Here is a 14,042-nt window from a genome sequence, read left to right on the forward strand (position 1 = left end):
TGAAGTATGCTGTATGTAAGCACTCGTCTCTGCAGGAAATGAATGATGGTGAGGCAAACCAGACTACCTTCCTTGAGCTGAGTTAGTGAGTGTGACATGTGTCAGTTCTACGAAGTTCACGTTAATAAATGCCCTGTTTGGTGAAAAATCAGGTGAGGAAAATGTTGCCCTGACCAAAGGATCCAGTTTTATTCCCAGATGGCAACATTAGCACAAGGTCTGTTCTAGGGCCATTTTACGAGAATCATCTCCCTTTTGGACTTCTGTTAAGTAGGGTGTGGTGGAGATAAGCACACTTATTTTTATGCTTGGCCCTGATTCTTCCACTCACTAGTTCTGTGGATGTGGGAAAGGCACTTAAACCTCTCTGTAAGAAGGAGGTAAGAGTCTTTATCTTACAGCGTTGCTGAGAAGGCTAAATGGGATCAAGCATTTGAAGCCCTCCGCAGGGTGCCTGGCGTACAGGAAGGCTGCTGTCACCGTTGCCTGTGGTGAGGAGGAGGGCAGAGACGACAATGGTGGCAGTGCGGACGTGGTGCCCAGATCCTTGGGGAGCCTGCATGCCCTCCCTTGGATGAACCGTGCTTGGGCAGTGTCCGTCCTGCAGTGGGCACACTGCTCTGTCTGACCTGTGTCTTACTCCCTCCTACCGTTGTGTCCTCTGTGAATACACGAGCATGCTCTCTGTGTATCAGCAAAAACAAACTGAGTGTCCATCAAAGACATTGTTGGAGAGGCTTAGAGGTTTTGTGAAAAGCACGTTTTTCAAACTTTTGTTGTTGTTGTTGCATTGGAACTATTTTATAGTGTGAGGACTTACCCAGGAACCCTGGCGTATGGATCCTCTAGGACAGGAGATGCCCCGGTTGGAATCGCAACACCCTCAGGCCTAAGGACAGGCAGCTAGGAGCTGGACAGGACTTGAGCACTGGTGCTCTCCCCATCAAACCCTCCTCCTGGGATCTGGGATCCAACCTCCCACTGGGAAGACTGAGACTTGGGATGAGGACCTGAAAACTGAGGACCAGTCTCCTCTCCCTGTCTCCCCAAAGGAGCATGTGATGGAGGCCACTCGATGAGAACTGGAACTGTGGCTGCCACCAGGGCATGCTCAGCTCAGCCTCTCCATGCAGTTAAGCCATGTGGGGAGCCAACCACCGAAGCTGGAGGCTGCCTGGCCAGGGGCGAGTCCAGGATGCTTGTTGGAACATGTGTGATGATGGTGTTCGTCGGTTGTACCCATTCCATCACTGGGGCATCTTGACTTTGTGTCTAGAAATGTAACCCCGCGTCCTTGGGTCCCCAGCCTACATCTTCCTGAGAGAGTGACTTGAGGGCTCAGGTGGGTACTGAGGGAGCTTGCCTCTTGAAGCCTCATTTTATCGTGATGCTGGGGGTGGCCACCTCCCACGAGGGCCGCTTCATATCTTCAGGTGCGTGGCAATAGCCTCCAAGGTGCCCTGGTCCTGCAGCAAGTTTGTGTTGTCTTCCGTGAGAGTGGACAAGTGCAGTTGGTTGGATTTGTTCTTTCATCCAGGGAACTCGCATTTGTCAGCGTGCTCACAGTTGGCCTGCCTCTGCACCCAGTGTGGTCGAGAAGGCATGAGCACATATCGGGATTTGGGTGAGGGGGGAACATGGCAGGAGCACCAGGGAATCACTGGAGGACTGCGAAAGCCTGTGGGGATGAGAGTGGTTGTTTACAAAGTGTCCCTCTGAGGGTGGTAGTGGAGACCTCATTCCTAAACTCTTGGTCTCCGACTCCCTACCCTCTAGGACCTCACAATGTCTGGCTTCCAGGAAGGATGGAGTAAATAAAACTTGATAACACTGATCTCTAACTGAGTGCATCTTCTTGGCTAAACACTCGGGGTAGATTGTCTCATTTTGCCCAGAGGCGCAGAGCTGGCTGAGACCAGATCCCATCCGTGGTTCCCTCTTGCAGCCATGGCTGCGGCTCCCCTTGTAGCTGTCCGTCTCTCCAGTACTGCTCCACCACACTGTGCTGTAACCATCAGGGTTTGTTTTTTAAACTTTGAGACAATTTTAATAACCCCCCAAATACGTCAACTCTTTGTTTTTGTTCCTGTAAAACTGCTAGTGGTCCAGATGTAACCGAAGCCCTCCCTAACCTCCAGCCAGTCCCACGCCCCTGCTCAGAGGCAGTGGTTTAGAAATGCCGTGTCCTGGGTAGTCTGCACACCCCAGGTGTAGGCACTCCTATCCATATCCACTCGGATGCTGCGGGCCAGTCTGTGGGAGGCTGAGGGCGTGCCGCCGTGTCTGCGCCGCTGGACAGAGCGCCGTTTGGTATCTGAGTGAGGGGCCAGCCTCTAAGGGACAGACTGCACGGGCTCGAGCCAGCAGCCAGCACTGAGGGTCATGGCATGATGTCAGTGTCATTATCTCCACTTCAGTTTATCTCTGGCCAAAGCAGCCCTCGGGGGCGGCGGCCTTGTTTGCAGTCAAGGCCTCTGGGCCACATTCTTTGGCCATGTGAGAGGTGAGGTCATTGAGGGCAGGTGGCTCAGGGCGTTGTGGTCACAGCCCCCGTCGTCCAGTCTGTCTTCAACCCTGACTTTGGCTTTGGTCCTGAGGTTGGCGGACAAAAGAAGAAAAAATGTATCCAGCTTTCCCTGTTTTGATAAAAGCCTGGAGGACAGACCCTGACTGTGTGCTGATAAATGTTTATAACGCTCCTGAAAGCCAAGCATGATGCAGAGGAAGGAGCGGGTGGGCTTCTTCAAATCTCTCCAGGGGGTGTGTTCCCTTCTGAGGTCTGAGACTGAAAAATTATTTTGTGATGAGTCTTGATTTGTTACTTGTGTTCTGTGAAAGTTTTTTTTTTTTTTTTTTTTCTCCTTCTTAGTATATCTTTTTTTGGGGGGAGGGGGGAGAAATGTCACATATTTATTAAGCACCAGCTGTATGCCTAACCCAACTTGGGTGGGATGTTAAGCAGAGTGGGGTCTTGGTCAAGGGCACCACGGGCCCTGGGGTCAGATCACATGGACTCAAATCCCATCCTCTAGTGATGACTTCTGGGGCCTTGGGCAAGTTAATTGGCCATTCTGTGCCTCCAACTCAAAAGAGGGATCATGGTAGCACCCCCTTCATTGGTGGGAGAAGAAGAAATGAGGTCCCGCTTGAGGAGTGCTGAACCTGATGCATGTTAGGTGCTCAGCAAAGGCAGCTGCGTCATTAGTTATTATGAACTAGCATTAGGCACTCACATGCAGCCAGAACTAGGAGGAGGATTGAACAGGCAGTTCCTGAACAGGAGAGACCTGATTTCCGTTCTTGAGAGTTTGTAGTCTGACTGGGGAGACTAGATTAAGGTGCTTGTCACTGTTAGCAATTACTGTGTGACAGTAGCAATTAAGAGCAGATGGTATGGTTTGTACTGCAAGTCCTGCAGAGGTTTAGGGGGAGTTCGGGGGGCAGGGGTTGTCAGGTGGGTGACAGGAATGAAGGGGAGACGGAGGACAGTGCAGCAGGGGTCAGGGGGACATTCCAGGTCTGTCTGGTGAACAGCTACTGGCAGGATTGGGTATGGTCAGGAAGTCAGCTGGGATCTGCTTCTTCCAGAGGTGAAGTGGCACACACCTGTGGAGTGGAAATGTGAGAGAGGCAGAGACACTTGCTGCTGCATTTGCTTCTCCTTCTTCTTCCTCGCCGCCTCCTTTAGTTCTAAATGCATTCATTGGATTTTCATAACTGTTGACTCCAATGGTGGGATGCAAAGTTGGGGAATTTAGCACGTCTGTGTCTATATTGACTTATAGAAAATAAGCAGTGACCTTTTTGAGAGGACTATGGAAGACTCTGAGTTGAAGGAAATGGTAGAGTAGACAAACTTGACCTGGTTCTGCCCTCTCTGCAGACAGACTCATACAGCAAGTGCTCCTGTGTTTGATGTCATCGATTCAGTGTTGTCTCGTGAGCGTCATCCTTGTTGCGGGTAGCTGTAGACTGTACACTCTCATATGCTGGGAATTACCACCTTTTATTTCATTCATTCTACTGTTGATGAGCATTTGGATTTGCTTCTGGTTTTGGGCTGGAGGTGAGGCAAATAATGGCCCCTCAGAAGTTATCCATGACCTCACCCCTGGTTACAGGTACCATTCCCTGGTAATACATGTGACTGTGTTACGTCATCTGGCGGAGGGACTTTGTAGGTGTGATTAAGTTAAGGGTCTTTTTTTTTTTTTTAATATTTGTTTATTTATTTGGCTGCTCTGGGTCCTTGTTACAGCACACGAAATCTTTGATCTTCATTGCAGCGCACGGGACCTTTAGTTGTGCCACGTGAGATCATTTAGTTGTAGCACGTGGAATCTAGTTCCCCGACCAGGGATCGAACCCAGGCCCCCTGCACTGGGAGCGTAGATTCTTAGCCACTGATCTCCCAGGGAAGTCCTGAGTTAAGAGCCTTGACATGGGGAGATGATCTTAAAATCTCTTGGTGGGCCAGTATAGATACAATGATCCTTGTGAGAGGGATGCAGGAGCGTCTGATAAGAGGATGAGCTGTGACGATGGAAGTGGAGGTGAGAGAAGGTGCTCCACTGCAGGCTGTGAAGAGGAGGAAGGGGCCATGAGCCAAGGAATGCATGGAGAGCTGGAGAAGCAAGGAAGTGGATTCTCCTCTAGAACCTCCAGAAGGAGTGCAGCCCTGCTGACCCATTTCTGATCTCCAGAACCGTAAGATGACAAAAAGCACCAAGCTGGTGATTGTTACAGCAGCAGAAGGAAGCTAATACAGGACCATTGTGCTGAGAACAGTACTGCTGAGAACATTCTGGATAATGTCTCATGGTCCCTATAGGTACCTGGGAGCAAAGGCAGGTTGAGTAGATATTGCAGCCATCTTCAGGGTGATTGGACCAGTCTGTGCTCCCACCAGCAGCAGGCTGTGAGAGTTCTGGTTGCTTCACATCCTCACCAACACTTGGTCGTCCTGAAAAGAGATGTTTCTCAGAGAAGAATTAGCCAGATTTGGTGTCCAGTGGAAACCTTGTAGGAAACTGATGCTGAGGAGATGCTGGTCACCACTGATGCAGGCCGTGGGGGAGGGGAGGTGGTGGTGCCAGTTTCTAGCTAGGGGGAATTAGGACTCCTCTTCCATGAAGGGACTGGCATAGCAAATGCTCAGTAGCTTTAGATTAATACAGAGCTTTCCAGCTAAAGAGTTGAAACAGCACTTACTTTCACGACTTGCTGATTACTCAGGGTGAGTGGTGGGTCTTGTGAGGTGGGGGAAAGGCCTGCGCTGTTCTACCAGCCCCTCAGAGTTTGAACACTGCCCTCACTTAAGTGTCCAGACCTTAATCACAAGCTCATCACAATCTCTGTGAGCTCCAGTTGTGCCGTCCCTCAAAGGGGTGTGATCCCACCTTCCCTGTGCGGCCATGGGTGGATGAGAGGAGCCTCTGCATGAAAGCCCTAAGCTTCCTGCCCACAGGTAGGAGGTGCTGAGTCCGTGGTTGCCCTGGCCATTACCAGCAGCAGTACTGAGCACATACATTCCTGCAGAAGTTGGCAATTCTGGGTTCAGAGTAAGTGTTCAGGGGCCGAGTAGGCGCCTTGGGAGGGATCTGAGAATATCACCAGGGCATCCAGGGTGGGTGGGGGCAGTCCCTCTAGAGACACCGTCTCCCCACAGCCCTGAGACTGCTTTTGAAAGTATTGTTCATTCATTCATACATTCAGCCAGCACTGAGCTTTCCCTTGCACATTATAATACCATGGTTAGGAACCCCCCGGAACAAATGCTTTGCCATTTGCTGTCTGTACAGCCTTTGACAAATCTTAACCCAGTTTTTCAATTCATAGAGTGAAGCAGCACCTGCTTCCTAGGGCTGGTGTGAGAATTTGCTGAGATAATCCATGTCAGTGTCTGAGCCTTGGGAATCCCTCAGGGCTGGGGTACAGAAATGGGTGTCCCAATCCCTGTCCTTACCTGCAGGCTGAAGAGCAGTGGTTTCTTGATGGCTCTGTACAGAAAACCTTCTCTAACACCAGGAGGTCAAGAGTAAAGCCTGACCCAGAACTAGCCAGTGGGACCGTGGAGGGTAGGCTCTGACCTCAAAGCTGCTGAGGAAATGTGACTTGGAGGAGAGTCTTCTGTTGACATCCTTTGGGATGTAGGTGTCAAATCCTCTTGCAGCAGTTACTGTGCTGCGGAAGAGCTTGCCACGCTGAGCAGATGTGGCTTCCAGGCCGAGGTGAGGGGGACTGAGGTGTCTACAGCTGCAGAAGCGGCCACTGCTTTCTGCTCTGTCCCCTCACTGCAGGGATGCAGTGGCACCTCTGGGACTCTGAGTTCAAATCCCACTACCTTCCATCCCTCCTCCTTCCAGGAGCCATTATCTTCCCTCTTGCCTTTTTCTGGGTCCCTCCATGATGCACAGGCCTTAGCTGAAGGAGTTAAACTCTGAGGGAAGCCAGCCAGAGCATCGGCCTCAGACAGGGGTCCAGATACTAAAAATATCTCATGGTGTGCTCTTTGCAAGTTAAAGAGCAGGGTTGAAGGCTGTGACTGCGATTCTCCCCCAAACTGATTCTCCAGTGCCTCATAGTGCCGAGGTCCCAGGTATCTGGTCCTGTTCACCTGGATCTGAAAGTTTACCCACATTGTACTTTGATCTGGGAGAAGGCCAGACTCAGAGTAGAACACATTGGAGGAGGGTGGTGCAGAGGGTGGGGAGGATTTGGCCAAGCGGCCTGTGATGCTCAGCAGTCATCGCAGCTGATGCAGTGGAGCTGGGCCGTGACAGCACAGCACGAAGGTCATGGGTGTCAGAACTCTTCCTGGACCCCTTTTTGTCTAGGAGGCTCCAGGCTAGGGACACGCACACCATCCCTCAACATGGCTTACATGGCCAGCTCTTCCTGTGTTGAAACCTACAGCTGTTTCTTTGGTTACAAAGGAAGTAGCTGCTCAATGTTCTGGCCATGTTGTAGAAAGAGAATGTGTCTTTTAACGCTAGAGCCACACCTGGAGTGGTGAGGGGTGCAGCTCCTGAGACTGGAGAGGGAACCTCTGAGCTGTATCTCAGAGTCACCCTGGGGCAGGTGCTCAGGAAGTGGAATAGTGGGTGGAAACCTCCACCATCGGAATGTTCTCCCCAGGTCCATCCGTCTGTCCCTGTTGATTAGCCTCTGTTGCTCCTCAGCCCAGACTAAAATCCTTAAATGCGGGTATGGCACACATTCAGATGGCGTTTTACCATCCTGAGCAGTTGTTTCATGAAGTGAAGCTCACAGCTCATACTTGTGGGTCCCAGTGTTCCTGACTCCAAACTACGTGCTCTGCCTTCAAGACATTTCACACGGGAAGAGATTACATGCTTATTAACACTTCTTCATCCATCAAATGCTGATGGAGTACCTGTTTGAAATGATGTGTGGTTTTACCAAAATTGTGACGCCGAGTAATTTGGCCTCATCTGTCTCCATAGACACACACTGTCCCAAGCTCCAAATAACCAAACTCACCCTCTGAAGGACCCCAGTGAAAATATTTAACATAGAGTCAACTTGATGAGAGTTTATCAGCCATAGGAACAAGAACCAATAGAACTTAAAGTTTTATTAAACTTAAAGTGACTTAAAGAACAAAGACATTTCTCTCGAAGATAGTAGTTCCAAGTTCAGAGGGCACCTGTGCTCCATGCAGAGTCACAGGCCCAAATGCCTTTTATCTTGTTGTTTTGTTATTTCCAAGTGCATTGTCATCATCTGCGTGGTCAGAACTGAGTTCCAGCCAGTGGAAAGGATGAACAAGGCTTGCCCATGTCTTGAGACCTAGATGGAGAAGTGAAAATATCACATCCTCTCATATTCCATTGGAACTCATACCTGGCTGCATGTAGCTGCAAGGATGCCTGGGAAATGTAGTCCCCGATAAAACTCAAATAACCCGTGGGCGAAAGGGAGAATGGATTTTGATGGACACTGGGCAGCCTTTGACATATTCCTTTTGTATGTATTTAATGCGTCTCTGTGTTAACATAAGTGCACCCAGGTTATAAGTGTTGGTTATTTTGCTTTTTCAGAAAGGAGACCTGGATCTGTGATACAGCGTCCGTGGACAACTCCAGAGTAATGAATCAGTGTGCCTTTAGAGGAATGGAAGAAAACACAGAAAGGTAAAGATTTCTTTAAAAATTAAAAAAAAAATTCTTACATGCAACATAAGTGCAGTTCAGGACTTTTTATGAGTCAGTGGAGGCCATCAAGAATTTGGAGATAGCAAAACTTCCATGCGTCCCCTTTTCAGAGCTTGAATTCCTGACACCAGAGGAAGGATACATTTGTCAAGTATGAGGGAATTTTTTCCAAAATTTAGAAGGAAGAGTTGGTATATAGAACTGATATGGTCCAGAATTAAATATCCGATTCTAAAAACCAAGGACGCTCATTCCAAGAAATAATGGGCTTATGCGTAGATGTGTTGTTTCTGCGTTTGCTGGTGGTGAAGGCAGACCCTTAGCGCTCGGCAGTTACATCTTCTCTTGAAGTCATCAGCTCTTCCTCTTCCTTCCACCTCCTCTTTTTTTGTCCCTTATAAATACATACATTAGTTTAAATACTCAAGAAATGCATGCATAAGTTTTCCTAGTTAATAAAAGTGAAGTCTCCATTGAGCCTCCCCCCGACCCCGCCATTTCATTTCTTGCACACACTCTACTCCTGTCTTTCCCAAAAGTAACCACTGTGACCTACCTTGTGAATTTCCTTCTAGAACTTTTTCGAGGTGTCAGTGTGTGTTAGTTGCTCGGTCCTGTTTGACTCTCTGTGACCTCATGGACTGTAGCCCTCCAGGCTCCTCTGTCCATGGAATTCTCCAGGCAATATGCATAGGAAAAAAAGTCATTCTTTCCTTCCTTCCTGTTCTTTAAAGACAGTCCGTCATACAATGCTTCCTGGTCTATTCTGTACCCTTTGTAAAACATTCAATAATATGATTTTAAATGTTTTCAAGGCAGTACATGTGAAACTACCTTGTTTTGCTGCAAAGTGAGTATTGGGTCCATGGCAGGAGAATCTCAGTGTTTTCCTGTTGGTGGTGGGTGGGTGGATTCTCTCTTTTGCCCTTAATATTAATCACAGTGCTTTGATGCACTTTCTGGTTTATGCCTCCAAGCACATGGGCAGACATGTTGGTTACTGATGAGTGAAGTTGTTGGGCCACCCCGTGAATGAGTTTAAGATCTTCATAAATATTGCCAGTTCATTCTCTAAGAAGCACCACTTACCCACAGATACCAGATTTCCCCTTTGCCCATCTCTTGCCACACCTCAGTTCTTCATGCTTTTTGATTTTTGCCAGTCTGATGGGTGAACAGTGGTATCTCTCCATAGTTGTAATTTTCTCCCCTTTCTCTTTACTCTGGGAAGTTCATCTTCTCAGGTCTCTGCATTTCCCAGTGGCCCCGGCAAGTGTCAGTCCTTACAGGACTCAGTGAGTATCCTGAGGCCCAGGCCCCTGGGCAACCCGGGTCTTGCCCAAGAGTGGACACCTCTCTGTTTCTCTTCTGAAAAGCACCCAAGTCTGCTATTCCAGGATTGGTCATCCCAGGATCACCTGCTTCTCTCCAGATCCTGGCAGGGGTTGTTGGGAGAGCCTTGCTTTGGATTTCTCTACTCAAACGGATTCATCCACTACCGTCACCATCATCCTTGGCAACAGTCAGAGTGTTTAGTCTGTGTCAGGCTCTGGGTGGATCACTTGGGTTACTCATTTAATTCTCACCACAGCCCTGTGAGATAGGGAGTTGTGTTGTTACCCCCATTATGTCTGTTAGGTGACATGAGGACAGAAATTGATTCAAAAACAATCCAAACAACAAGGGAAAATTAACAAATACCCTGTCTTGCCATGGAGCCCCAGCTCCTACCTATTGCTGTCACTTTGAGTGACAGACAGATGCATGCTTGCTCAGTGACGAGTTCTTCTGTGGTCATAGCTTATGGACCACATGGAGCCATCAGGCCCATGTTCATGGTGGCCTTGACCACACTCAGGGGCCTTCCCAGAGGAGAGTGTAGACGTGGAGAATGTGTTTTGGGTTTTGTCTGCCTCCAGCATATGAACACGGGCTCTTGCATTTCACCAGCCCCTCTGCTCTGGTGCACAGTTGGGGTGATGGTCCCACTCTTGCATTTCACCAGCCCCTCTGCTCTGGTGCACAGTTGGGGGTGATGGTCCCACCGGTGTTCGTCCAAAACACCTCCCTGGTAAGGGGCTTTCAGGGTGAGCCTGCTTGTCATGGGAATGAATCTACTTGATTAGGATAAATAAGCCCACTGAGCTGTAGCCAGAGAGGAGGTTCTTCTCTTGCCCCCATAGACCTGATTAGTTATCCTCCCTTAAATGTTTAACTTTAGACCTTATTCTTAAAGCAGGCAGAGTGCAGTTTCAGAGGTCCTCCTGAGCCCTAGCCCCTGCCCCCAACTCCCCATAATGTTTCAGACACATAAACATGCACAGCCGACAGAGGTCCTAGGCTCACTGTCTGGTTTCTTCTTCATCAGGACAGTTTGGAGCAGTCAGGCCTGAAGGGGAAATGATTGTCTGAGTTCACACAGACAAGCCTGGTCTCAGGCCTGCAGGGGCTGGGGCTCTGGCTCTTTACACAACATTGCAGCTACTTCTCATGTGATTATTAGGAGCACTTGTTCCCAAAATTGATTTTATTAACTGATAATGCCTTGAAGGAAACCAGCCCATTGATTAGTTAATTATTCATTCAGTGGGGATTTATGAAATATAAATGTGCAACTTAAGTAAGATGAATTCTCAGGGAATTCAGGGTTGGAGGGAGTAGGCTTTTGCACACACAATGAGCAGTGGTTAAGTGGAAAATTTTAATTCATCATTGGTCTATGGGGATAATAATAGTACCTCCTGCAATGGCATGTCCTGAGTTAGTCATAGTCAGGCACCTGGCCTGGAGTAAGCCCCCAGTTAAGGCATCTGTTTTCATTTTTGTTTGTTTATATTTAATCCCACATAGCGTGAGGAGCCTAGGAAGATTTTTCCATCAGAAGATTGATACAGCCAGACTTGTGGTTTAGAAATGATAATCCATTGACATGATTTCTTATCCTATACATTATCACCTTTTTAGTGTCTACCTCACTTAACGGACTGTGAACTCCGTGGGGCCAAGTCTTGGCTGTTTTGTTCACAATTGTTTCCCCAGTGCTTGGCAGGCAGTAGGTGCCCGCTGATATTTCTGGACTGACGAGTGTAGGGGTCAGGTAGTGGTAAGGGGTGGACCCCAGATCCTTGAGGTGAGGTGCTGTGACAGAACCTGCCACTGAGAAGGACCTGAGCACCTGGAGCCAACCCCAGGTCCCCAAGGAGACCTGGAGGCCCTGCCCACAGACCTCACTCCTTTCTGAGGGGATGTCGTTTTGCTCCTGAGCTTTATGGACATTTTGTCTTCTAAGCAAGTGACTTTATTGTGGGGAGACCTAGTCCCAGAGCATTTATTAACTGAGCAACCATTACTTGTCGCTTGTACTTCTGGGTGCCAACTCACAAGAACACAAGCTTTCTAGAAGAGGAAGCCCTGGGAATGCAGTTTGCTGCCACTATCGGTGATGCTGGTGGGATAGCGCCTCTGTTTCCTCAGCTGTGCAGTAGCGGGGTTAGGCAATCGAATGTCTGATGTTCAAGAGGATTTTGAGGGGAGAACCCCTTGCTCTTCACGTAAGTCCTTCATATATATGGACTTGTGATAGCTCCTTGAAATGGATAGAAGGTTAGGACTCAGCCATGCTGGAGAAGTGGAAGGTTTTCATTTTCATTCATTCATTCGTTCACGTGTCAGCCAGCCAGTCAGCCAGTGAACCTCCCATCCTTGTTTAGCAGCCCTAAGCACTTTGGGAAAATGTTCAAATACAGGGTCACTCTTTGCTTGCCGGGCCTGTCACTCTCAGGTTGTACAAATGTGTGTCTCTTTTATGAAAATAAAGCTCGTTTCCGGCTCCCTCATTTATTCCAGGGTGTTTTGAGCACCTCCTTTGTGCTGGCTTGGCCACTTTACTGACTTGTCTGGTGCAGCGACACTCCACGTCTAGTCCAGAGCCCTGTGCACAGTAAGTTCTCAACCCGTGAGCGGCTTTAGTGGCTGAACTGGCTAGAAAACAGAATGGTTTTTCCCTTGTTGTTGACTGCAACTTGCGGCGGGATCTTAGTTCCCTGACCAGGGATTGAACCTGTGCCTCCTACAGGGGAAGCATGTGGTTCTTAACCTCTAGTGGAAGTGGAAGTGGAAGTGCCAGGGAAGTCCCCAGGGTGATTAGTGGATGAGTCACAGCATGAAGAGCCGTATCCAGAATTGAGGTTTGCTGGGTGCTATGTTCTGTTTGCACGATCTAAGGGTAGGCTGCCTCAAGAGCCCTCACCTTAGACAGGCTCGTTTCACCGTTTGTTGTCAGTTGCTGTCTTCTTGACCTGCTTATCAGCTTCCATCTTGTCCTTTAGGCAGGAGCTGTTTTGGTCACTGATTTTTATGAGCTTTTTGTTCACCGCCCAAGGGCTGTGGGGGCCTGCTCAGCTTCCTCCACCTCCGAAGTTCAACTGCTGACCTTGAGCAGCTGGCGTCTGCACTGTGCATGTGTGCATGCTCAGTTATTAAGTCGTGTCTGACTCTCTGCGACCCTGTGGACTGTAGCCCGCCAGGCTCCTCGGTCCATGGGATTCTCCAGGCAAGAATACTGGAGTGGGTCGCCGTTTCTTCCTCCAGGGGATGTAGGTCCTGACCCAGGAATCAAACCTGTGTCTCCTGCATTCCCTATATTGGCTGATGGATTCTTTACCACTCACGCCACCTGGGAAGCCTCTGAGAAGCTGGAGACCCAGCAAAAAGGAGAGTAACCCCTCCTGACCAGAGACACTAGCCTTCAGTCTCAGACTCAGCAGCCCTGTGACCTTGAGCAAGGCACTTCACCTCTCCAAGGTGTCTTCTTGGAGTTTCTCAGCATCTCTCACAGTCTGCTCCTCAGAGCATGATTGCCTCCAAACATTAATAAGCACTGAAGGGGAAAACGGGGCCTGTTGTCAAACTTGTTCGGCCATTGCTGACTTCGGCTCAGACAAGTGTGACCTTCCTCACAGGACCCAACAGAGCCTGTAAAAGGTCAGTGTGCAGGGAGGGGTCTTTTAAGGGAGGGCAGGGTGTGTGGTCCCCCACCCGCCACACCTGCTGTTGCAGGGATCACACCGGGGACATGCCCGACTGGAAGATCTTGAAGCTTCTTCCCAGTTCTGCACTGATGTCCCTGGGACAGAGAGGCATAGATGCTCGATATTTGAATGCTTTAGTGTTTTTTTGTTGTTGTTGTTGTTTTGATAGGAACTTTAAAATAATATTGTAGGCAAAAGATGGAAGAGGTCTTCCAGTCTCTGTCAAAACCTGCCAGTGATTAAGTGGAAAAGTGGAAGGGTCAGGTGTTTTCATGCCTGTGTTTATTCAGGCAGAAATTTTTCTGTGCAAAGAACACTCAGCTGCAATTACTCAGCCATTAAAAAGAATACATTTGAATCAGTTCTAATGAGGTGGATGAAACTGGAGCCTATTATACAGAGTGAAGTAAGCCAGAAAGAAAAACACCAATACAGTACACTAACACATATATATGGAATTTAGAAAGATGGTAACAATAACCCTGTGTATGAGACATCAAAAGAGATACTGATGTATAGATCAGTGTTATGGACTCTGTGGGAGAGGGAGAGGGTGGGAAGATTTGGGAGAATGGCATTGGAACATGTAAAATATCATGTATGAAACGAGTCGCCAGTCCAGGTTCGATGCACGATACTGGATGCTTGGGGCTAGTGCACTGGGACGACCCAGAGGGATGGTATGGGGAGGGAGGAGGAAGGAGGGTTCAGGATGGGGAACACATGTATACCTGTGGCGGATTCATTTTGATATTTGGCAAAACTAATACAGTTATGTAAAGTTTAAAAATAAAATAAAAAAAAAAAAGAAAAACGAGTGTGCAGCATCTGCTCT

General features: G+C 48.7%; 1 protein-coding gene across 2 annotated transcripts in view; it reads left to right on the forward strand.

Moving 5' to 3' along the window:
* Window positions 1-14,042, forward strand: part of ARHGEF3 (Rho guanine nucleotide exchange factor 3) — a 313,947-nt gene that overhangs the window by 26,874 nt on the left and 273,031 nt on the right. For both annotated transcript variants that reach the window (XM_070776453.1, XM_019984724.2), the window contains one exon: window positions 8,064-8,156. In XM_070776453.1, coding sequence (XP_070632554.1) covers window positions 8,064-8,156 — 93 coding nt within the window. The remainder of the gene's footprint in view (window positions 1-8,063; window positions 8,157-14,042) is intronic.

Source organism: Bos indicus, chromosome 22, assembly GCF_029378745.1.
Source record: "Bos indicus isolate NIAB-ARS_2022 breed Sahiwal x Tharparkar chromosome 22, NIAB-ARS_B.indTharparkar_mat_pri_1.0, whole genome shotgun sequence".
Lineage (NCBI taxonomy): Eukaryota > Metazoa > Chordata > Mammalia > Artiodactyla > Bovidae > Bos > Bos indicus.